The sequence below is a fragment of the Microcaecilia unicolor genome, chromosome 4 (genome assembly GCF_901765095.1).
Source record: "Microcaecilia unicolor chromosome 4, aMicUni1.1, whole genome shotgun sequence".
In the NCBI taxonomy this organism is placed as follows: Eukaryota; Metazoa; Chordata; class Amphibia; order Gymnophiona; family Siphonopidae; genus Microcaecilia; species Microcaecilia unicolor.
Window position 1 is genome coordinate 189,961,508 of NC_044034.1, and position 24,311 is coordinate 189,985,818.

At 45.2% G+C, this 24,311-nt stretch overlaps 1 protein-coding gene across 6 annotated transcripts in view; it reads left to right on the forward strand.

The window, feature by feature from the left end:
* LOC115468918 overlaps positions 1-24,311 on the forward strand; it is a 191,050-nt gene that overhangs the window by 60,896 nt on the left and 105,843 nt on the right. For 5 of the 6 annotated variants that reach the window (XM_030201069.1, XM_030201073.1, XM_030201068.1 and 2 more), the window contains one exon: positions 20,872-21,252. The exons of the other annotated variant lie outside the window; for it this stretch is intronic. In XM_030201069.1, the coding sequence (XP_030056929.1) occupies positions 20,872-21,252 (381 nt within the window). The remainder of the gene's footprint in view (positions 1-20,871; positions 21,253-24,311) is intronic. 6 annotated transcript variants of the gene reach the window in all.

A 24,311-nucleotide genomic window follows, 5' to 3' on the forward strand; every position in this document is an offset into this window, starting at 1 on the left:
CCTATCACCGACCTTATTCAACTTAATGATGATACCCTTGGCCAAACTACTATCAAACCAAAACTTCAACCCATACATATATGCAGATGACGTAACGATCTACATCCCATTTAAACAAGATTTAAAGGAAATTTCCAATGACATCAACCAAAGCCTACATATCATGCATACATGGGCTGATGCATTTCAGCTGAAACTCAATGCAGAAAAAACCCAATGCCTAATACTCACCTCTCAACATAATATGAACAAATTCACCACCATTAACACACCAAAACTGAATCTTCCAATTTCAGACACCCTAAAAATTCTTGGAGTTACCATTGATTGACACTTAACACTTGAGAGTCACGCGAAAAACACAACCAAGAAAATGTTCCACTCAATGTGGAAATTAAAAAGAGTAAGACCTTTCTTCCCAAGGACCGTCTTCCGCAACCTGGTACAATCAATGGTACTCAGTCATCTAGACTACTGCAACGCACTCTACGCTGGCTGCAAAGAGCAAATAATCAAGAAACTTCAGACAGCTCAGAACACTGCAGCTAGACTCATATTCGGTAAAACAAAATATGAAAGTGCTAAACCCCTATGAGAAAGCTACACTGGCTCCCACTTAAAGAGTGCATCACATTCAAAATATGTACCCTAGTTCACAAAATCATTCACGGAGATGCCCCAGCCTATATGTCTGACCTGATAGACCTACCACCCAGGAATGCTAAAAAATCATCCCGCACATTCCTTAATCTTCACTTGCTAACGCATTTGTCAACCTTTTCCTACTTGAGTACACAATTCTGGAATGTGCTGCCGCGCAACCTAAGAACGATATACGAATTAACTAACTTCTGCAAACTACTGAAAACCCATCTCTTTAACAAGGCATACCACAAAGATCAACAAATGTGAACTCCTACACACATATGCAGAACTGTCTTACAACATATGCTTGTTACACTATTATCATGTTTTATGATTATCATGTTACCCAAGATCCTTCTGTAATACCAAATGTCTATATTCTTATATATATTCACCACTCATGATGTATTATAAGCCACATTGAGCCTGCAAAGAGGTGGGAAAATGTGGGATACAAATGCAGTAAATAAATAAATAATATCCTCCAAACCTTACCTTCGAATCGCTTCTCACAACGTCCGCTGGTCAGGCTCCCGTCCTCTGGTTCTCCGCATGCATGAAGGTTCAGCAGATCCCACTGCTAACACCAATTGTAAACACTTCTCACGCTGCTTGGCTGTGCTTCGACTTTCCCAGACCTGGGCCCAACTCCACACCAGGTTTACTAGGTAACTCTGAATACTTGGCAGTTCAAACAATATCAAACCAGTCAGAAATTTCCTGTATCTAATTAGGAATAGTCTCTTCCCTGGGGGCTACATGCCTCCCTGGGCCTAGTAAATAGCTCCAGCACTCTTATAGCCTCAACTCATCAACAAAAAAGGGAAACAAAAAAACAAGCTCTTTTCCAACGGGGTATTAACCCAGCCCTGAGTCCCACAGTCCAAATCCTTCCCTCCCCGAGTTCATCAAGTCCACAAATCCTTGGGCAAAAGTTCCAGCACTTTCCCCAGCAAAAAAGTTCTCAAAGTCCATTCAGCAAAAAGCCCCAAAGTTCTTTCACCCAAAAGTTCCCCAAAGTTCATTCAGCAAGAAAGGTTCTGCTGCATGCTTCACACACCCTAGCAAACCCTCACCTCAGAGCAACCTGAGGAAAGGGGACCCCCTCCCATTCATACCAGCCTTTAGCTCCTGGTATCCTCCTCCAAGGTTCATGCTTGAGCCCAGGGCCAGGTGGAAGCTACTTCCCCAGGGAACCCGCTCAGATACTTCTCTGGGCTTTTCTCTCAATTAATTGAATTAACCTGTTCATCAAAGTTGCTAGCAGGCCCAGGGATTGCCCCTTTTCCACCCGGGCTAAGGCAGAAATATCCATGGGCTCTACCTGCATTCCTTCACCAACCTCTTTGGCCTCGGTAATCACCTCCTCAGGCATCCATTCCATAGGCTCTATCTGTCTCTTCCCTCCTCCTCCCCCCCCCCGGGGAACCTGGGAGTTGTAGTCTGGTTCACCTTCTCTAAGGGAGTCTAGTGGCCTCCTCTGGGAGTCAGGGGCATTGCCTTCCCCAAGTTTCTAGTTTAAAAGCTGCTTTATCTCCTTTGTAAACCGCGATGCCAGCAGCCTGGTCCCACCCTGGTTAAGGTGGAGCCCATCCTTTCAGAATAGGCTCCCCCTTCCCCAGATCCTTGGCACTCCTACCATGAATTCTTGAACCATGACACTATTTTCATTTCCACCCCCCCCCCCCACCCTCCTTCTGTGAAAAACAATATTTCCTTAGATTATCAGTAGCCTTCCCGCTTCCACTCTTATTCTGTAACCCCCTTATTCTGGAGTATCTCTTTCATTGAAAGAGGCCTTCCTTTTGTGCATTTACTCCCTGGAAGTTTTTAACAACTCAATCAGTTTTGCTTTGATTCCAACCTTTTTCTATATAGGGATCTTCTGTGTTTATCTTACACGATTTTGAATTCATTCACTGTTTTCATCCTCTCAGGTCCCAATGTCTTGTTTGCTTTTGACTTTGCTAGCTCTTTAGGGACAGTCTTCTGAAAATGGTTTGAGGTCTACCCCACTTCCATTCCTGTTACTGACCAGTTTGTTTTGTGGTGCCAACCAAGGTTCTTCCACTGTGAACACTAAACATGAATATTGGGTTTCCAATTCTGCTTTCTCTTTGTCTGCCCCTAGATAATCCTCCCCTTCCTCTCCAGTAGACAGCTGCATGGGAACAGGGTTAGTTGGAATCCTGCAGGGATACCCTTCAGGTCCACGGGACTCCCATGGGGGTGGACGCAGGCCCTGTGGGGATCCTGCGGAGATGGACGCAGGTCCTGCTAGGTTCCTTTGGAAGTGTAGTGCCAGGCCAGCCTACCTATCCTTTCTTTGTGTTTCTAAGCTAGCTATGCTATGTGATACTTTATATGTAAACCCAAGATTGATTTGTCCTTGTCTTTCTCAGGGCACAGACCATAAAAGTCTGCCCAGCACTGTTCTTGTACTAAACGTTCTGAAGCTAGCATCGAAGTCCCTTAAAATTTACACTCCAGCCCATCCATATCTATTCAGTTACAATCAGGGCGTAGACCATAGAAGTCTTCCCAGCACTGGTTTTGCCTCCCAATTACCAGCGTCGCCACCCAATCTCCGCTAAGATTCTGTAGATCCAATTATAATAGCACTAAAAAAATTTAATGGATATGTTTGATAGCATTGAAATCCTCATAAGCACTGAGGGGGGAAGTTATCAACATGGGCTACTGTTGAGTTATTTTACCACAAGTAGTGTTACTTTAGCACAGGGGACAGGTGGGGATGGGTGAAATTTCTGTCCCCGTGCAACTCTCCATTTTCCAGTGATAACAGTTCTGCTTTTGCACTCTCTGCTGTTACTAACATACTTAAAGAGAAGCAGGTTGTCTTTAGAACAGGAGTTCTCAACCCAGTCCTTGGGACACACCAAGCTAGTCAGGTTTTCAGGATTGCCACAATGAATATATACGAGAGAGTTTTGCACACTATGGAGCCACTATGTGCAAATCTCTCTCATGCATATTCATTGTGCATATCCAGAAAACCTGACTGGCTTGGTGTGTCCTAAGGACTGTGTTGAGAATATCTGCTTTAGAATAATATTCTATCCTGGAGTGAGAGAGTTGTTGCCAGTCAGGTGGGAGGAGGAGATTGGAATTGCATTGGACATTAGAACTTGTAACATAGCTGTATCTTCTCAAAGGTTCGCCACAGAATCTAATTCTACCGTGAACCTAGCGCAACAAAATTACTGCAGCATGCTCAGATTAATGAGCATGCAAATTAATGCCATGTTAAAATTGCGGTATTAATAACTTTTCACTACTGCAGCATGCTCAGATTAATGAGCATGCAAATTAATGCCATGTTAAAATTGCGGTATTAATTAGCTTTTCACTGTTCTGCACTAATTTTCCTTTCAATACAAAATGATCTTGCCTAGCACTGAGACTCAAACCTCTCACTCTCATTATGGAAGACAAGAGTAGAAATATCAAACGTCTTAGGCTGATTATTTTATTTGTTACATTTGTATCCCACATTTTCCCACCTTTTTGTAGGCTCAGTGTGGCGTACATAGTGCCAGAGCGGCGTTTGCAGACTCCGGTGTAAACAAATACAAAGTGATGTTGTGGTAAGATAAAGTTCATGTGGCACAGCCACATTAGTGAATCATACAATGGAAGTGTTGTGTTATGTCCTTTACGTATTTTAGTATTAGTGTGTTGTAGAAATCTACTACTACTACTACTACTATTTAGCATTTCTATAGCGCTACAAGGCGTACAAGGCTGCACAAACATAGAAGAAATACAGTCCCTGCTCAAAAAGCTTACAATCTAATAGACAAAAAAAAAGTAAGCAAATCAAATCAATTAATGTGTACAGGAAGGAGGAGAGGAGGGTAGGTGGAGGCGAGTGGTTACAAGTGGTTATGAGTCAAAAGCAATGTTAAAGAGGTGGGCTTTCAGTCTAGATTTAAAGGTGGCCAAGGATGGGGCAAGACGTAGAGGCTCAGGAAGTTTATTCCAGGCGTAGGGTGCAGCGAGACAGAAGGCGCGAAGTCTGGAGTTGGCAGTAGTGGAGAAGGGAACAGATAAGAAGGATTTATCCATGGAGCGGAGTGCACGGGAAGGGGTGTAGGGAAGGACAAATGTGGAGAGATACTGGGGAGCAGCAGAGTGAGTACATTTATAGGTTAGTAGAAGAAGTTTGAACAGGATATGAAAACGGATAGGGAGCCAGTGAAGCGACTTGAGGAGAGGGGTAGTATGAGTAAAGTGACCCTGGCGGAAGACGAGACGGGCAGCAGAATTTTGAACCGATTGGAGAGGGGAGAGGTGACTAAGTGGGAGGCCAGCAAGAAGCAGATTGCAGTAGTCTAAATGAGAGGTGACAAGGGTGTGGATGAGGGTTTTGGTAGAGTGCTCGGAAAGAAAGGGGCGGATTTTACTGACGTTGTAAAGAAAGAAACGACAGGGCGATCTGCTGGATATGATCAGAGAAGGAGAGAGAAGAGTCAAAGATTACCCCAAGGTTTCGAGCTGAGGAGACAGGGAGAATGAGAGAGCCATCAACAGAAATAGAAAACGAGGGGAGTGGGGAGGTGGGTTTGGGGGGAAAAATGAGAAGCTCGGTTTTGGTCATGTTTAATTTCAGGTGGCGTTGAGACATCCAGACAACAATGTCAGACAAGCACGCTGAAACTTTGGTTTGGATGCAAGGTGAGATATCAGGGGTAGAAAGGTAGATTTGGGAGTCATCAGCATAGAGATGGTAGGAAAAGCCATGGGATGGGATTAATGAACCAAGGGAAGAAGTGTAGATAGAAAAGAGGAGGGGACCAAGAACAGAACCCTGAGGTACGCCGACAGGCAGAGGGATAGAAGTAGAAGAGGATCCACCAGAGTAACACTGAAGGTGCGGAGGGAGAGGTAGGAAGAGAACCAGGAAAGGACAGAGCCCTGGAATCCAAGTGAGGACAGGGTATCGAGGAGTATGCTGTGATCGACAGTGTCAAAAGCAGCGGAAAGATCAAGAAGAATGAGGATGGAATAGAGACCTCTGGATTTAGCCAGTAATAGGTCATTGGAGACTTTAGTAAGCGCATTGTGTTGGGTTGGTAGGGTAGGCCTTTTTAAACAGGTTAGTTTTTTAGTGATTTCCGGAAGTTTAGGTGGTTGTACGTAGTTTTCAAGGGTTTTGGTAATGCGTTCCACAGTTGTGTTGGTAATGCGTTCCACAGTTGTGTGCTTATTGTAGCTGGGTCCCCTTTCCAGGACCCAGACGGGCTCGACCCTGCTTAGCTTTCTTCTTCACCCGACTGTTGCCTCGCTCCACACCACCTTGGCCTGTTCTGGGAACTCAGCGCCAGACCCCCTGAGAGCTTGCAGGACTTCCTCCTCTCTCTAGTGTTTCCACAGGGCTCAATCAAGGCAAAATGTTTATAGAAAAAAAAACTTTATTTCCTTGCTTCCATTCAGCATAGACACAAAAGGAAAACACCTTACTCCCAGATTGTTAAGGTTTGCTGCCAAAGTCTCATTCAGGGTTTAAACAGTCCATATAACTTCACTTAAGCCAAAATTACTTCTTTTAGGGAACAGTACATTATCAGAAAGAAAACACCATAGCTTGGTAGGTTGCAGACCCAGACCTTTTCAGTATGAAACAGTTTACACAGTCTTTCTTAAAGCACAGCTACACAGCTTTGGTCCCACCAGGTTCAGACTGGGGTTTCAATTGTGCCCAGCCCTCTTTCTCTCCCAGGGGCTGCACCTGTTTCCTCTTTAGTAGAGATCTCCCCCAGCACCTCAGTCTCTCTCCTCTGGTCTTCCACCAATCTCTCCAAGGCACAGCTAGCCACCCTCTTGCAGCAGTTTTTCGGGTTTGAGCCAGAGCTCCAATCTCCATCTGTTCCTCCTCTAGTCCTTCAGTAACCTCCATTTTATTCTCCTCTTCAACTTCCCCCGCCCCCAACCTCTCCAGCTGGCCCTCATCACCTCCCTCAGAGACCATTTCCCAATCTTCTATCTCCTCCCCTAACTCTTGCACAGCCGGGTGGGGAAGAGAGGGATTCTGGGACTGGTAGTTCCTCCTCTTCTTCCTTAACCCGGCCAACCTCTCTGCCTCCGGTAGCGCAGCTTTCAGAATGTGGGTGTTGTGCACATGAAGTCTGCCCAGTTGGGGTTCGCCAGCTGCCTGCACCCCCCCTTCTGCGTGCCTTCCCGGATCCCCTTTCACCTACCCTCTCACATTATGTAAGAGAAATTGGATGCATAGGTAGATTTATATTTGTGTGCTTTGCAGCTTGGGTAGTGCAGATTTAGGTACATTCGTGTTGATTCGGATGTGTTTCTAATTGGTAGGTCGATCAGGTCTGTCATGTATCCCGAGGCTTCGCCGTAGATAATTTTGTGAACCATAGTGCAGATTTTGAAGGCAATGCGTTCTTTGATTGGGAGCCAGTGTAGTTTTTCGTAGAGGTGTTTTGAGCTTTCAAAATTGCGTTTTTCCAAAGATAAGCCTAGCTGCCGTGTTTTGAGCGGTCTGAAGTTTCTTTAGTGTTTGTTCTTTGCATCCCGCGTAGATTCCATTGCAGTGGTCCACCTGGCTTAGTACCATTGATTGTATCAGGTTGCAAAATGTTTCCCTTGGGAAGAATTGTTTTACACGTTTGAGTTTCCACATTGCATGGAACATTTTCTTTGTTGTGGATGTCACTTGGCTCTCTAGTGTTAAGTTGCGGTCTATTGTAACGCTGAGGATTTGCAGGCTGTCTGATATAAGGAGGGTGTAATCTAGGGAGTTGATAGTTGTGGGGTTGTCCGCGCTGTGTTGGGATGAGAGGATGAGACTGTGTGTTTTTTCTTTATTGAGTTTTACTTGAAATGCATTTGCCCAAGAGTTCATGATGCTCAAGCTGTTCTTGATTTCATTGGTGATTTCTGTCAGTTTAGATTTGTAAGGAATGTATATTGTGACATCGTCTGCATAGATGAAGGGGTTAAGGCCTTTGTTGGATAAGGACTTGGCTAGTGGGGTCATCATTAGATTGAAGAGGATCGGTGATAGTGGTGATCCTTGTGGTACTCCGCAGTCTGCTTTCCACGGTGATGATATGATTGAGTTTGATTTTACTTGATGTGTTCTTGTGGTTAGAAAACCTTTGATCCAGCTAAGTATGTTTCCACCAATTCCGAACTTATCTAGTAATCTTATTAATGTGTTATGGTTTACCATGTCGAATGCACTAGACATGTCGAATTGGAGGAGGAGGAGGAAGTTTTTGCCTATTGTTATTTCCTGCTTGAATTTGGTTAGGAGAGTGAGTAGTACTGTTTCTGTGCTGTGGAGGGGGCGAAAACCTGATTGTGATTCGTGTAGTATTGAGAATTTGTTTATGTAATCTGTAAATTGTTTGGTTACCATGCTTTCCATCAGTTTGACTGACAACGGGATAGATGCTACTGGACAGTAGTTAGTGATTTTATTGTTTTATTTCTTGGTATCTTTTGGTATCGGGGTGAGTAGGATATTGCCATTTTCCTGTAACATGTAATTTAGGTGGGATGTGAGGTCTGCTATGAAGTGGTCTGGGGCAGTGTAGTTGGGGCAGGTGTCCAGTTTACAGTGGGTGTTTGAGAACCTACTGATCGCCTGTGCAACTGTATCGACGGTGAGGGGGGCAAAGTTTAACCAGGTTCAGTCAGCTGGGTATTCTCCAGTGGTTGAGTCCAATTCATTAAGGAAGTTTTCGATGTCAGTGTTGATCTGAGGTAGCGTGTTACGTAGGTTTACAATTTTTTCATTGAAATACTTAGCAAGTTTATCTGCAGATGGGATGTCAGTGTTCAATGTGGTGACCAGGTTGGTGTCTAGGAGTTTGTTCATGAGTTGGTATGATTTCCTCGTGTCTTTGTAACCTGCTCCTATTTTCGTTTTATAGTAAGATTGTTTGGACTTTCTTATAGCGTATTTGTACTTTCTTTGTGATTTGGCAAAGATGGCGACCGAGCAAGTCGCCTGCACCTAAGCTCTTGGCTTCGATGTAAACTCCAAGCTCCGGTGGAAGCGGCACCGGGAAGGGGAGCGCCAAACGGCGAGAACGGACAGGCCTGAGCGGAGGCGGGAAGCGAAACCGCCACTGCCCCCGGTGCAGGGAGAGGCAGTTGATCCTCTCCCCAGGGGAACCACGCGAGGCCTGTGCAACGGGGCTCGCATATCCAGCCTTGTCTCCCGCCTGCCCTTCTTCCCACCCAGAGCAACGGGAGACGTCCGAGCCTCCACACCTGGGACCACACGGTCGTGCGACCCCAACCATGTGCACGGCCCTGCCACCTAGCAACTCGCCCGCCAACTCAGGAGGGCAGCAGGAGCGAGATGCTGGACCCAGTGTGGCTGCGTCTGGAAGAGGAGACAGGGAGGACTCGTGGGCGTTGCAGGGCAGGCAGATGGAACTGCCAAGAGCCCGACCGGCGGCATCTCGTACCTGAGCGATCGGAGCGGTGGTGATGGCGAGGCGTTCGGAGGCAACACGACGATGAACTCCGGATGCCGTCTGCCCGGGATCAGATGCGTGGTGGCACGACCCGAGACTGTTGCCTCCATCCCCAGCTCCTAACACTCCTAATTCACCTGACTGTGAGTGAATTAACTATATTCATCTAAAAAAAAAAATCCAAAGATCCAAGTCCCAACACGCACCCTATAGAACGCGACCTACCAGGAGCCCAAACTGAACTATCATCAAAATGAACACCATCAAATTACTCCTAGTAATTTACTCCTTATCACTGATCCACCTAACACTAACTACCCCACTTGCAGAAAGTAACATTATCCCCATACTACATAATCCCCAAAGACTGACCAGACACACCCCGCCTCATCAAACCGACAACAACCAAAACAAAGGAAGAAAATCAACATGTGGACAACCTCAACAGAACCACCACAGTAAACCCACAATAACAAAGAAACGACAACTAACAAAAATCCACATAACACCAAACCTAGCTGACCCATACCAAAAAATTCAAATGGGCTACATCAACACCAGATCCGTAGTAAACAAAACAACACTAGTAACAGTCTGGATCATGTCAGAAAACCTTGATCTACTCTTCATCAATGAAACCTGGATCCATGACCAAAAGGACCCCATAATCCTAGATCTTTGCCCCCCACCCCCAGGTTATAAAATTGTTCTCTGGACCAGAAAGGAAAAGAGAGGCGGAGGCATAGCATTAATCTATCGATCCCAGTTTACCATCAAAACCACTGCCGAGTCCATAACACCCCAACTTGAAATTGCCTCAATCAAAATCCAAAAAAAACCCCTGCTTGGTCACCTGAACTGTGTCCTGTTTTATAGACCACCAGGAAATTGGAACAAAAGCCAAACTATCTTCACTGATTTCATCTCAAACACATGTGCGACCAACACCAATATACTAATACTAGGAGACATCAGCCTTCACCTAGAAGACCCAAACTCCACTAATGCATGTGAATGTAAGGAATTCCTCCACTCATGGGATCTCACATGGCCACAAATGCAAGCAACCCATGTCAAAGGGCATACACTGGACCTCATTTTGCACAAACTAACAACAGACCAGAACCTAATAATAACAGATATTAAATGGACAGAAACACCATGGACCAATCACTACAAACTAAACCTATCACTAAAATGGTGGAAGAAGGGCTTATACCGCACACAAGAATACACAACCTACAGCACCAGAGGCCAAGTAGACCCAGAAACATTCTGGCCACAGGTATACAATAACGAATGGACAGCACAAACGGACTCCACACACTATCTCACAGAGTTGGCTAAAAGATGCAGAAGCATACTAGACGAAATAGCGCCCTTACGAACAAGAACCTCATGTAGGCATAACTCTATACCATGGTTCAACAATGAACTGAAAAAATTAAAAACACAATCCAGGCAACTCGAACGAGCATGGAAAAAAAATAAAAGATGAACACACACTCAATGCATGGAAACAGATACAAAGAAAATACAAATACACTATAAGGCAAACCAAAAGGATATACTACAAAACTAAAATAGGGCCTGACTACAAAGACACGAAGAAACTATACCAACTCGTGAACAACCTACTAGACACTACAGCGGTAACTGTAACCAACACAGACATCCCATCTGCAGACAAACTTGCTAAATTCTTCAATGAAAAAGTTACAAAGCTACACAATGCGCTACCTCAGGACAATACTGACACCGAAAACTTCATCAATAGCATGGACCCAAACCCTGGAGTATACCCAGCTGACCGCACTTGGTCAAACTTCACGCTACTCACCGTTGAAACAGCTGCCCAGGTGATCAAAAGGTTCTCCAGCACCCACTGTAAACTGGATACCTGCCCCAGCTACCTACTAAAATCCGCCCCTGACCACTTCATAACAGACCTCACATCCCACCTAAACTTCATGCTTCAACAAGGTCTCTTCCCTGAGGAATATGGCAACATCCTACTGTAACCCTATGGGTTAAATTTGAAAAGATTACCGGGCTCCTTCTAGATCTGGTGTAGAGACAGCAGCAGTGCAGTGAAACTGAGTAGTTTGTGTACATGCGCTGAGTGTTCCGCATGCTGATGAACTTTCAGGAGAGTGACAAACAGCTTAGGCTGGCAGTTGGGAAGGAGCTGTATTGGTGAGAGCATGTTACTAGGGAAAGACTGGAAGAAAGTTGATGCTGGAGATAATCACCTGAAAGAAAAGGCGCCCACCGTTCAAGAGAGCCAGAGAGAGAAAACAAAGAGAGCAGCTAAGTGACTGAAACTATTTTAAAAAGTGTACATGAGAGAAAATAGTAAAGGAAACCTGAACAATAAGTGAGAGATAACTAAAAGAAGAAAAAAAGAGTAGAGGAAAACTTACATGTTGAGATCCTTGAAGGTCTACGGAAATCTGAAAGACAGGAGAAAAGAAAGTTTAAAGAATCTAGTGTTTTGTAAAATTGAATGTGCTTAAATGATTCATGTACCTAATATTTATACTTATCTGAAAATGCTCCCTAATGTTTCTAAACTGATTTGTGTTGCAAACCTGTAATTGAAATACATATGTTAAATTTGCAAGTTGGTAAAATTTTATTAACATTTAAATATAATTCAAATAATAAAAAAATATTTTCTTTTTATTGTTAAACTCCCTGGAACTACCAGAACATACCAAGTGAAATCAAACCCAAACATATCACCACTGTGGAAAGCAGACTGTGGAGTACCTCAAGGATCACCACTATCACCAATACTTTTCAACATAATGATGATCCCACTGGCCAAGTCCTTATCAAAGCAAGGCCTCAACCCATTCATCTACGCAGACGATGTCACAATATACATTCCCTTCAGACATGATCTGATTGAAATCATCAATGAAATCAAGCTTGATTTGCACACCATGGACTTACGGGCAAATTCTTTTCAACTGAAACTGAACACTGAAAAAACACATTGCCTCATCCTGTCTGTTTCGATTGTGGTCGTGACCCCTCTCAAACTTACCTTATTTCTGGTGGTCAGCTTCTTAGCTGGCTTCTGTCTGTCCTTCCTGAGTTAGTTCTGTCTCTGTATGCTGGCTGCTTCCAGCATGGTTCTAATTGCTTCACTATACTGCACCTGTGTGTGGTGCCTGAGTTAGCTCTGCCTCTGTCTCTGTGTGCTGGATGCTTCCAGCGTGGCTCTAATTACTCCACTATACTGCATCTGTGTGTGTTGAGCCTCTCTGTGCTTCAGTATGCTTTCTACCTGAGTCCTGTAGCTGTGACATCATCAGTCAGGCTCTTGATAAGGAAATGGTGTTCTTCCATTCAGGGCCTTTGCAAATGCCAAATGTCCAGGTTAGTGTTTGGTGCTGTTAGCACTTCTGCCTTGTCTTGCTTGCCTTGAATCCTATCCTGATTCCAGTCCCGTTGGCTCCCTTTCCCTCCTGTCTGAGAACCCTGTATTCCTGGTGCAGTTAGCACTTCTGCCTTGCTCTTGTCTGGGTGCCTGGTGGCACTTCTGAATCCTGTCTGCTTTTTGGCTCCCTTTCCCTCCTGTCTGAGAACCCTGTATTCCTGGTGCAGTTAGCACTTCTGCCTTGCTCATCCTGGGTACCTGGGGGCACTTCTGAATCCTGTCTGTTTTTGGCTTCCTTTCCCTCCTGTCTGAGTACCCTGAACCCCTGTCTGCCTTGCTTTTGTCTAGGTGCCTGTGGGCACTTCTGAACCCTGTCTGCCCTGCTTGCTTTCAGTTTCCTTCCAGTCCGGTCTGTTTGGAAATCCTGTATCCTGATTCCTATCCTGAATCCTGTTGTGCTCTGGCTTGTTTCGTGTCCCTCCTAGTGTGAGTTCTCTGGTGTTCCTGCCTGATAGTTCCAGTACCAGTTTTCCTCCAAGCCCTGCCGGCTGCCTGCACCCGGGGGCTCAACCCCCAGGGAACGGCGGCTAAGTGTAGGTGAAGCCTAGGTCCAGTCTCGTGTGTTCCTGTCCAGTGTGTTCCAGTTCAGTGCGTCCCAGTCCGGTGCGTTCTAGCCCAGTGTTAGTTGGTGGGTTTTGCCTGCTGCTGCCTCTCATCGTCAGCAGCCCAAGGGCTCACGATTACTCCAGAGTCCGTGCCTGCGTGTTTTGAACCTGAGAACCTAACACTATCAACACAACACGTACAAACCCACAACCATAATCACCCCAGACCACACCCTCCCTATCTCAGATAGTCTGAAAATACTCAGCATTACAATTGACTGCAACCTCACACTCGAGAGCCAAATGAACTCCACAACAAAGAAAATGTTCCACTCAATGTGGAAACTTAAACGAGTAAAAACGTTCTTCCCGAGGGAAATATTTTGTAACCTAATACAATCAATGAAATGGTACTAAGCCATGCAGACTACTGCACTACTACTACTACTACTACTATTTAGCATTTCTATAGCGCTACAAGGCGTACGCAGCGCTGCACAAACATAGAAGAAAGACAGTCCCTGCTGAAAGAGCTTACAATCTAATAGACAAAAAATAAAGTAAGCAAATCAAATCAATTAATGTGTACAGGGAGGAGGAGAGGAGGGTAGGTGGAGGCGAGTGGTTACAAGTGGTTATGAGTCAAAAGCAATGTTAAAGAGGTGGGCTTTCAGTCTAGATTTAAAGGTGGCCAAGGATGGGGCAAGACGTATGGGCTCAGGAAGTTTATTCCAGACGTAGGGTGCAGCGAGACAGAAGGCGCGAAGTCTGGAGTTGTCAGTAGTGGAGAAGGGAACAGATAAGAAGGATTTATCCATGGAGCGGAGTGCACGGGAAGAGGTGTAGGGAAGGACGAGTGTGGAGAGATACTGGGGAGCAGCAGAGTGAGTACATTTATAGGTTAGTAGAAGAAGTTTGAATAGGATGCGAAAACGGATAGGGAGCCAGTGAAGCCTGAGGTACGCCGACAGGCAGAGGGATAGAAGTAGAAGAGGATCCACCAGAGTGAACACTGAAGGTGCGGAGGGAGAGGTAGGAAGAGAACCAGGAAAGGACAGAGCCCTGGAATCCAATTGAGGACAGGAAATCGAGGAATATGCTGTGATTGACAGTGTCAAAAGCAGCGGAAAGATCAAGAAGAATGAGGATGGAATAGAGACCTCTGGATTTAGCCAGTAATAGGTCATTGGAGACTTTAGTAAGCGCAGTTTCGGTTGAGTGGAGAGGGCGAAAACCAGATTGTAGTGGGTCAAGAATAGCATGTGAGGAGAGAACAGCACGCTCAAGTAATTTGGAGAGAAAAGTGTGGAGGGAGATGGGTCGGTAATTAGAGGGACAAGTAGGGTCGAGTGAAGGCTTCTTAAGGAGAGGTGTGACCACAGCATGTTTAAAGGCAGTAGGGACAGTTGCAGTGGAAAGTGAGAGGTTGAGAATGTGACAGATAAAAGGAATAAGAGCAGGTGAGATGGCATTAAGAAGGTGGGTGGGAATGGGATCAGAGGAACAGGTGGTACATTTTGAGGAAGAAAGGAGAAATGTAGTTTCCTCTATAGTAACTTCAGGAAAGGAGGAAAAGGAATGAGGGGAAGGAATCTATGTAAAGAACAGCTTACAAAGAAACTCCAGACCGCTCAAAACACAGCTGCCAGGCTGATATTTGGAAAAACGCTGTCACGGTGGTGACTGTTTCCTTGTCTGTGTTCATGTTGCCCTCTGGTGGCCTGAACCGGTGACTGCTATGAACTGTCACACATTCCAGACTTCAGCCCAGTCCGGTCCGGATCTTCCAGGCTGCCAGATTTGCTTTTCTTGTTTGTGCCTGAACAGCACCCGTAGCTGCCTTGTGATTCTGAACTTCAGCTGCTGATGGGCTTTATTAGCCACATGGAAACTTCTGTGTTTGCCTTTGCATCGTCTAAGGTCCCTGGTATGTGGGTGTGCTCTGTGCACTTCTGCCTAGTCCAGTTCTAGTCTGAGTTTCTTGCCTGATTCTAGTTTGTTTGTGTGTAGTTAGCTTTGGTTTTATTGCTTAGTTCCTAGTCTTGTTTCTGGTCTGCATTTCCTTGTCTTGTGTCTGTGTTTCTTTTTAGTGGCTGCTTGGCAGCTTTCAGTCCTGACTCTCACCTCTCTGTGTTTCTGTCTTAGTGGCTGCCTGGCAGCTTTTAGTCCTGACTCTCACCTCTCTGTGTTTCTGTCTTAGTGGCTGCCTGGCAGCTTTTAGTCCTGACTCTGTTGTATGTTTCTTGTTGGTATCCAGTTCCTGCCCTGTTTTGTAAGTCCTGCCAGCCGCCTGCACCCAGGGGCTCAACTCAAGCGCAGGTGAAGTCTAGCTGTTCCTGCTCTGCCTGTTCCAGCTTGTTTGCCTCTGCTGCAACTCCAGTCCGGGGTTCCAGTCCTGTTCTGCCTTGCCTCTGGTTTGGGGGTGGTTTTGCTTGCCACTCCACAGCAGTGGTCCAAGGGCTCTCAAACCCTGTGCTTCCGTGAGAAGCCTGACACATGCAATTCGAAAGTGCCAAACCCCTCCGAGAAAAACTGCACTGGCTTCCTATCAAAGAACGTATTACCTTCAAAATCTGCACCCTGGTGCAAAAAATTATTTACGGCGAAGTCCCAGGATACATGACAGACCTCATAGACCTACCTCACAGAAACATAACCAGATCATTTTGAACATACCTAAACCTCCACTACCCAAACTGCAAAGGACTCAAATACAGAGCAACCTATGCATCCAGCTTCTCCTACACAAACACTCAACTATGGAACACACTGCCAAAAGCTGTGAAAACAACCTACAACCACCTATACTTCAGGAAATTATTAAAAACCAACCTGTTCAAATAGGCATACCCCACCGACCCAACATAAATGCATACACTCTGCAACACAGCAAAACCAAAGTTCATAATGGGCACTATGGGGCTCATTTTCAAAGCACTTAGACTTACAAACTTCCATAGGTTACTATGGAATTTTGTAAGTCTAAGTGCTTTGAAAATACACCTCCACATAACCTTTCCTCTCTTCGATCCTCATGGTACCTGAAACACATGAACCTTTATCTGACCACAACATCACCTTGTATTTGTTTCTCTACCGGACTTGGCGAACGCCTTTACCGTACTATGTAAGCCACATTGAGCCTGCAAATAGGTGGAAAAATGTGGGATACAAATTTAACAAATAATAATAATCATAATTGTTTCCATGTGTTGTGACTCTCATTTTTACCCATTTAAAAGAAATGTATGCTGTACACCGCCTTGAGTGAATTCCTTCAAAAAGGCGGTAAATAAATCCTAATAAATAAATAAAAATAAAAAATGTCTGAGTACTGATTTGCTCCGGCACTGACAGGAAAGTTGACTTAAAAAAAAAAAACCATGACACCACTAAAAACTGGCCCTGGCCAGAATCTCCTTCCTCCTCCTCTTTCTCCTTCTTCTTCTTCTCCTCCTCCCTCCCTCGAACATTGGGTGACCCTCTCCCCCCTGAACTTCAGGCAATCCCCTCTTCTCTCTCCCTTCCCCCCAAATATTGGGCAACCCCCTCTCGTCTTTAAGTCCCTGGTAGTCCTCCTTGCCCCCTCACAAAAGGCTCTAGTGGGCCAGTGGACCCTGACCCCCCCTAAAAAAAAACATATCCAAAGCCCTGGTGGTCCAGTGGGAACCCTGACCTGGCCAGACCCCCACCGAAGTCCCCCAACAACCTCGACATACCTGTAGATAGCAGGGATGAAGGAGCAGGCATCCTTCCCTCCTCTTTCCTGGGCAGCGTCATCATCAAAATAGCGGCGCCCTGCCCCACCTGGTACATTCTAGGATGAACTGGATGGGGCCTAGCTACCAAATACTACCTTATGTGGTAGGCTTTGCCCAGTGCATCCCAGAATGCACTGGGTGGGGCGGTGGCGCCGCGATTTTGATGATGTCACCTGGGAGGGAGGAGGGAAGGATGCCTGCTCCTTCCTGCTCCTTTCTTCCTGCCATCTACAGGTATGTCTGGGCCATGGGGGGTGAATTTCAAGGGTAGTGTCTGGACTGGCTGGCCCCTCTGGCCCACCAGGGCTATGGCTATGTTTTTTTTTTGGTGAGGTCGGGGTCCATTGGACCATTAGGGACATTTTTTTAAAGGTTGGAGGTCAGCATGGGAAGCCCGTTCGGGGCATGGTGTCCAGGTTGGTGGGAGAAAAGGGGTATCGCTAGACAAACTTTCAACCAACCTTTCTAATGCTGCCTCAGACCTGGCATTGTTTTTGCCGGTGCTAAACGGGCCTGACTGCTCTTTTTTGAGCATGCTGCAGGAATACTAAATGACCACATTTAAATGTGATCTGGACTAATGGTTTCAGCACCCATGCTGAAACCATTAAAGCATTGGGTAGCACACTAACACCGGCGCTAATCGCCTTTAGTGCTAGGGTTAGGTTTTGAGCATTGGACCCAAAGTTAGTTGGTCAGTTTGAAGCCTAGTGAAACTAGGACGCTAAATTTTAGCTTCTCAGTGGAGATAGATTGCCAAAGCCATTGATCTAGACACTGAACTCTGTAGATATGCGATTAGATGGCTTTGAAAATCAACCCCCAAAGAAGATCTGCTGCTGCTTCCAGTTCAATACTGATTAACCAGCAGGGTCTGCTTGTCTTGGATTTCCTCTCCTTTAACTAGATTTATTTATTGCATTTGTATCCCACATTTTCCCACCTCTTTGCAGGCTCAATGTGGCTTACAATACATCATGAATAGTGGAAATATACTAGAAAATAGACATTTAGTTTTACAGAAGGATCTTGGGCAACATGATAATGATGAAACATGATAGTAGTATAACAGCAGATATTGCAAGACAATTCTGAATATATGTGGAGGAGTTGTGTATGTTCACATTGGTTGATCTTTGTGGTATACCTTGTTAAAGAGATGAGTCTTCAGCAGTTTGCGGAAGTTCATTAGTTCGGCAATCATTTTTAAGTTGCGCGGTAATGCGTTCCATAACTGTGTGCTCAAGTAAGTAAAGTTTGACGCATGCATTAGTTTGTATTTTAGACCTTTGCAGTTGGGGAAGTGCAGATCAAGGAATGTGCGGGATGATCTTTTGGCATTCCTGGGTGGTAGGTCTATCAGGTCTGACATGTAGGCTGGTGCGTCTCCGTGAATGATTTTGTGGACTAGAGAGCATATTTTGAACGTGATTCGTTCTTTAAGTGGGAGCCAATGTAGTTTTTCTCATAGAGGTTTAGCACTTTCATATTTTGTTTTGCCGAATATGAGTCTAGCTGCAGTGTTCTGGGCTGTTTGAAGTTTCTTGATTATTTGCTCTTTACAGCCGACGTAGAGCGTGTTGCAGTAGTCTAGGTGACTGAGTACCATTGATTGTACCAGATTACGGAAAACAGTCCTTGGGAAGAAAGGTCTTACTCTTTTTAATTTCCACATTGAGTGGAACATCTTCTTGGTTGTGTTTTTCGCATGGCTCTTGAGTGTTAGGTGTCGATCGATGGTAACTCCAAGAATATTTAGGGTGTCCGAAATTGGAAGGTTCAGATTTGGTGTGTTGATGGCAGTGAATTTGTTCTTGTTGTGTTGAGAGGAGAGTATTAGGCATTGGGTTTTTTCTGCATTAAGTTTCAGCTGAAATGCATCCGCCCATGAATGCATGATCTGGAGACTTTTTGGGAGCTCAAATGTTGCTGTTGCTCTTGGAGTGTGTTTCTCCTACTTATCCTACTTATCACATTACCTTTCACATTTAAATCCTTTAATGAAGAGATTTTCCTCTTACCAGAATATTGCAATGTTCACTCATCAGGCATGAACGTCTCTTCTCTGAAGGCACAATGTTGTGTCTGTGCATATAGTAAGGAGATGCAAACAGACACACACAGCAGAGTGCAGTGCTCTTGCAGGGTGTAACAACTTCAAACCTCAGAAATATTTCCTAGTCAGGTCTTTGCACTATGACAGTTTCATACTTATGTATGCCATGGTATGCATTGTTTGTAAAGTGAAGTTTACTTAATTATTAAAATTCTTTTTAGAAACATGATGGCAGATAAGGGCCAAATGGCCCATCCATTCTGCTTTTCCTCAGTAACCACTAACTCCTCCTTTTCCTAAGGGATTCCACATGCCTGTCCCACGCTTCCTTAACTTCTGACACAGACTTCGTGCATAGAAAAAAAGGAAATAACAAATAGCTTTGACTTCTATATTTAATGATGCCAGCTATCAGAAAACACATCTCCAGAGCTGCAGGTCTCATTTTCAAAGCAGATGGACCCTTTAAAATGCATTTAAAAAGTTCATCTGCTAAAAACATCCAAATTCTAATTTTGAAAAGTTATAATTTGGACGTTCCCCACTGCAGTTCCTCCAGATAGCAAGAGGTTGTGTTGTGGGTGTATTTTGTGCGGGACTAGGGAGGGCCCAAAAGTAGGATGTCCAACAGGAATTTTCAAATGGGAAGAAATGTCCATGTCTAAAAAGAAGGACGTTTTTATCTAGATCTGTTTTAGTCATGTCCAAGTTTCAAAAAGGTGTTCTATCTGATCAGCTGACCACTGGAGAGGTTAAGGCATGACCCCTCCTTAATCTCCCAGTAGTTGCTGTCCACCTCCCTCTCCCCTGAAAATGAATCTGGAAAGGAAAAAGTAGACTCTGTCAACTGCAGGTATTATGGCCATTCTCAATAAAGCTATAAGCAGGTCAGAGGAATAGCCTAGCAGTTTAGTGTAGTGGACTGTGAATCAAGAGACCCAGGTTGAAGTCCCACCTCTACACTTATTTTTTTTAAATAATTCTGAGCTTTCCAGAAACAGAAAAATACCTCCTGTACCTAAATATGTAAGTCACCTGCAAACCTGAAGGCTATTGAAGTAGTGCACAGTCAGGTATGGTAGGTATTTTTCAGGTCCTGGAGGGATCACATTTACAAGCAAAAAGAAGTTTTAGTTGGGTTTGAACCTGTGTCCCTTGGCTTACAGACCACTGCACTAAACGCTAGGCTACTTCTCTGTTCTGCAGGGATGTTTGTGTGGCCATATTTTTGAAAATGATGCCATACAGATGTTCATGTTCCTGATTTTTTGCAGTTCAACAGTTGGATGTTTCACTTTAGAAAATGGCTATTCATTTTGGACATTTTCAGTGCAAAAATGTCCATCTCGCAGCCATAATTAAACAGGAAATCTAGGCATAAGAACATAAGAATAATCATAGTGGATCGGACCAATGGTCCATCTAGCTCACTCAGTATCCCGTTTCTAACAGTGGCCAATCCACAAGTACCTGGCAGAAACATTTTGGGGGGGGGGGGGGGGGGGACAAGACTTTTATTTTTAATGCCTCTCATAACCTGTCAATGTGGGTTTCCTCTTCCAGTATTAGGAGCAGTACAACTGCGCTGTAGAAAAGTGAATGCTTTTGCTGGCTATGTTTTCATGCTGTCTGGAATTGCACAGTGTTGCTAAATTATGTCCATATACGTTGTAATCTTAGTTGGAAATATCTCTTTTTAAAAATGTTTTTCTTTCTATTTCAGGAGTAGCGTGCCAGAATCTAAGAATTTTCTCTCTTTTAATTGGAGGCATAGTTTGCTGGATAGGCTCATGCAGGGAATGGGAAGGAGCACTCTAACACAGTGCTCTGTACCTGTGGGGTGCATTCCAGTAAATTGAGTTTTTATTCTAGTTTGCTTTACAACTTCTCTGCTGTCAGATTTTATTCCTTGTTCTCTAAATGGTTCCCAATTACCTTCTAGTTCCACCCAAGCTGTCTGAAATCATAAAACCACCAATTGTGCTTCATAACGTCCCAGTGACCTTGATTTGCCCAATAAACTTTTTTAAGCCACGTGGGATCACCGTTTCCTGGTGCAAGAAAAGTAAGGAAGGCCAAGTAATGGAGATAGTGAAGCTGCATAGACACACAGTGTTGTCTGAAGAAATAGCTGAAAATGCGCAAAGGAAGTACGAGCACAGTGTGGATGAAATTGGATTTCCTGATGCTACATACAGCATGAACAGCAAATTGCTTTTCAAGCCAACCATTGAAGAAGATGATGATTTTGAATACTGCTGTAAAGTAATGCATATGTCCCTAAGAGAGCCCTTAGAAATTAAGGTGCAACTAGACATTAAAGGTAAAAAAATGCATGCATTTGAAGCTGCCTACTTTTATTTTAGTTTATAGCTCTGGTTACAGATTGAGAATAATAAGAAATAGCTTTTGAAATTTTAGATCTGAGTTTTTAAAGGTTATTTCTATAAACCAGGCTGTAACAAAATGTTTAGAATACTAGCATACATGCATTTATTTATATTGACATTTGTATCCTGCATTATCAATGTGGTTTGCAATCCAGACAATTTAGTACAGTGTTTCCCAAGTCCAGTCTTGGAGCCTTGCCAGTTAGGTTTTCAGGATATCCACAAATTTGATTTGTATACAGTGCCTCCATTATATACAAATCTCTTTCATGCATATTGTAACCGGGTCACCCTTCCAGATGGGACCAAGGCTGTCCCTGCTTAGCTTCAGCTGCTTCTCATGAGCTGAGCTGTCCTGCACACCTCCTGGATCAGGCTGGCTTCCTCTCACTCAATCTCTCCCTCCATTGATCAGGGTCAGTATAGCCCTTAGTTTCTTTCTCCACCCGCTTCCAGAGACTTTAACACACTCAAAGCTCTTATAAAAATCCAAGGCTTTATTGTTCAAGCTCTGTAAACACAGTATTAGCTGTGACTTGCATCAGTTCCTCCAGCATGATTAGTTCAGCTTATTATTAACAGTCATTATTGTCACATAGTTCAATCCCTCCTTCAGCACAGATAGTTCAGCTTATCCTTAACAGCCATTATTTCCAACAAAGTTCAGACCTATTTTCCACATGACAGTTGCTGACTCTGCTAACCCCACAGCACTATCCTTCACAGCACTATCTTTTATAAGCAGGCAGTTTCTGGGTTAGTTGTTTCCACCAGCCTCCTCTCCACTGGCTCACTTTAGCCTCCCCCGACATCCACAGTCTTGGCAGTACAGAGGCCACAAAAGCTTTTACCTTTTCTCCTCGAGTCTGAGCCAAACCAGCCACTTCCATACACTCCTCTCCTCTTTCTCCTTCCACATCCTCTTTATTCCAATCCATCTCCTCCTCCCCAAGCTCCACCAGCTATTCCCCATCTCCAGGATCAGACCTCATCTCCCAATCAGTCATTCCTCCCTCCCCCTCCTGGGAGTTCAGCTGACCCTGCACTGGCTTCTGGGGAGTGTAGTTTCTCTCCTGAACTAAAGCTTTCTCTGTCAGTTTGGCCCCTAGAGGGCGCACCGCTCTCCTAGCTGGGCGAAATGACCAGGGATGCTGACGGCTGAAAGAACCCCTATCCCCTTTTCCCCGCAACAGCACTCCAGAGTGCTCACAGTATTCATTGTGGATATCCTGAAAACCTGACTGGCAAGGGGTACTCCAGGACCGGACTTGGGAAACAGACTTAGTATATACATATTATAGTTATAAGTCTTCTGATAAAGGAATAATGTTGAGTAAATCTTCTATATGTGTCCACTTTACAAAAATTAGTTTATGAATTATTTTACAAGGTTGTTTCCTTGTCATCAAGCAGATGAAGCCATTACGTATGGGTTGTGTCCATCAACCAGCAGGGGGAGATAGAGAGCACTCAACTTTTCACAGTGCCTCATGGCCAGCCAGCTCCACTGCCTCTTCAGTATGCTCTATCTCCCCAAGCAGGGTGGTGGCAGCTTCTTCGAGCTCCATCAAAAATCTGCCTGGGGGTGGCTCCTGGCTTGCCAGTTGTTAGCTGGAGTGTTAGAGGCTATAGCAGCTTCACTTTGAAGGCACATAGGTTAGCCCTTTCCCTGCCTTACCCATGCCCCAGTGGATGTGGACATATTAGCTTGCTTTTCCCTGTCCTTTCCCACTCAGTGGATGCAGGCACATTGGTTCGCCTTTCCCTGCCTTTCCCACTCATCTGAGCCTCCAGAGTTCTTATTACCTCTGCTTTCCTCACAGCGTTAAAAAAAAAAAATGGAACAGAGGTTTTCCTTTGATTCTTCTATGGGACCGGAGCTGTGATACTCGGTCCGGTGAGGTAAGAGTGTTTTCTAACTCCTCCAGGGTGGGCCTGCGATCGGGGCGTTTTTGGCGCGAAACCGCCATTTTGAATTTTCCTGCCGCTTTTGGCGATGGCTGCAGAGAATATAAAGCGCTGTTCCCGGTGTGGCAAGCGCAAATCAGCAGTGGGGCTCTGTAAATCTTGCTGTACAGGTGTAAGAGCCGGCCCGAGCATGGCGAGCGATGATTCTTCCCGCTCAGAGCTGGCAGCGGACGCCATTTTGAATTCTCCGCATGGCACGGCCTCCGTAGAGACGGAGAGCCCTGAGCCCGGGGGGGGTGGGAACCTCGAATTGAGGCTATTCAGGGAGCGGCTAGCCCCGTACGGGATCTGGGTGCCCAGGGTGAGTTTTTCTCCCCTGATTTTGTGTTATTATTGCATAAAGCATACATGCTGAAAAGAGCTCTCCCTCAAGGGTCGTCTGAGGCCCCTTCTATTGTGTCCACCCCCCCCCCCCCCCCCAGTGGATTCTGGCCTGGGACTGCCCGCTGAGGCTATTTTCCCTGATAATTTGCATAAAGAAAAGCGTAGAAGGGCTAATTCCCCTTCAGATTGTGGTGCACCTCCTTCCCCCCCCCCCCCCCCCCCCCCCCCCCCCCCCGTGGTCGGGCTGTGAGGATTCGGAGAGTTCTGGCAGGCCTTCGTGGTCTGAGGAGCCAGAGTCAGGTGCAGAATTACCACAGGATCTGGATGATCCCTCCGCGGTGAGGATTTTCCACCGTGATGAGCTGCCAGCGCTTATTTCAGATACCCTACAGGTCCTTTCTATTGAAGAGCCTGACAGTGGCACGGCCTCCTCTGTGAATCCTAGGATGGCTAGTACCAAAAAACCTGCTCGAGCCTTTTTTTTGCATGACTCCATCCAAGAGCTTATTTCCGCTCAGTGGGCTGACCCCGAGGGACCTTTGAAAGTTTCCAGGGCTATGGGGCAATTATACCCTCTGCGTAAGCATTTGGCTCGCTTTGCAATGCCTAAAGTAGATGCCCTAGTCACTGCGGTTACAAAGAGAACTACCCTCCCTGTGGAAGGAGGAGTTGCCCTGAAGGATATACAAGACTGTAGGCT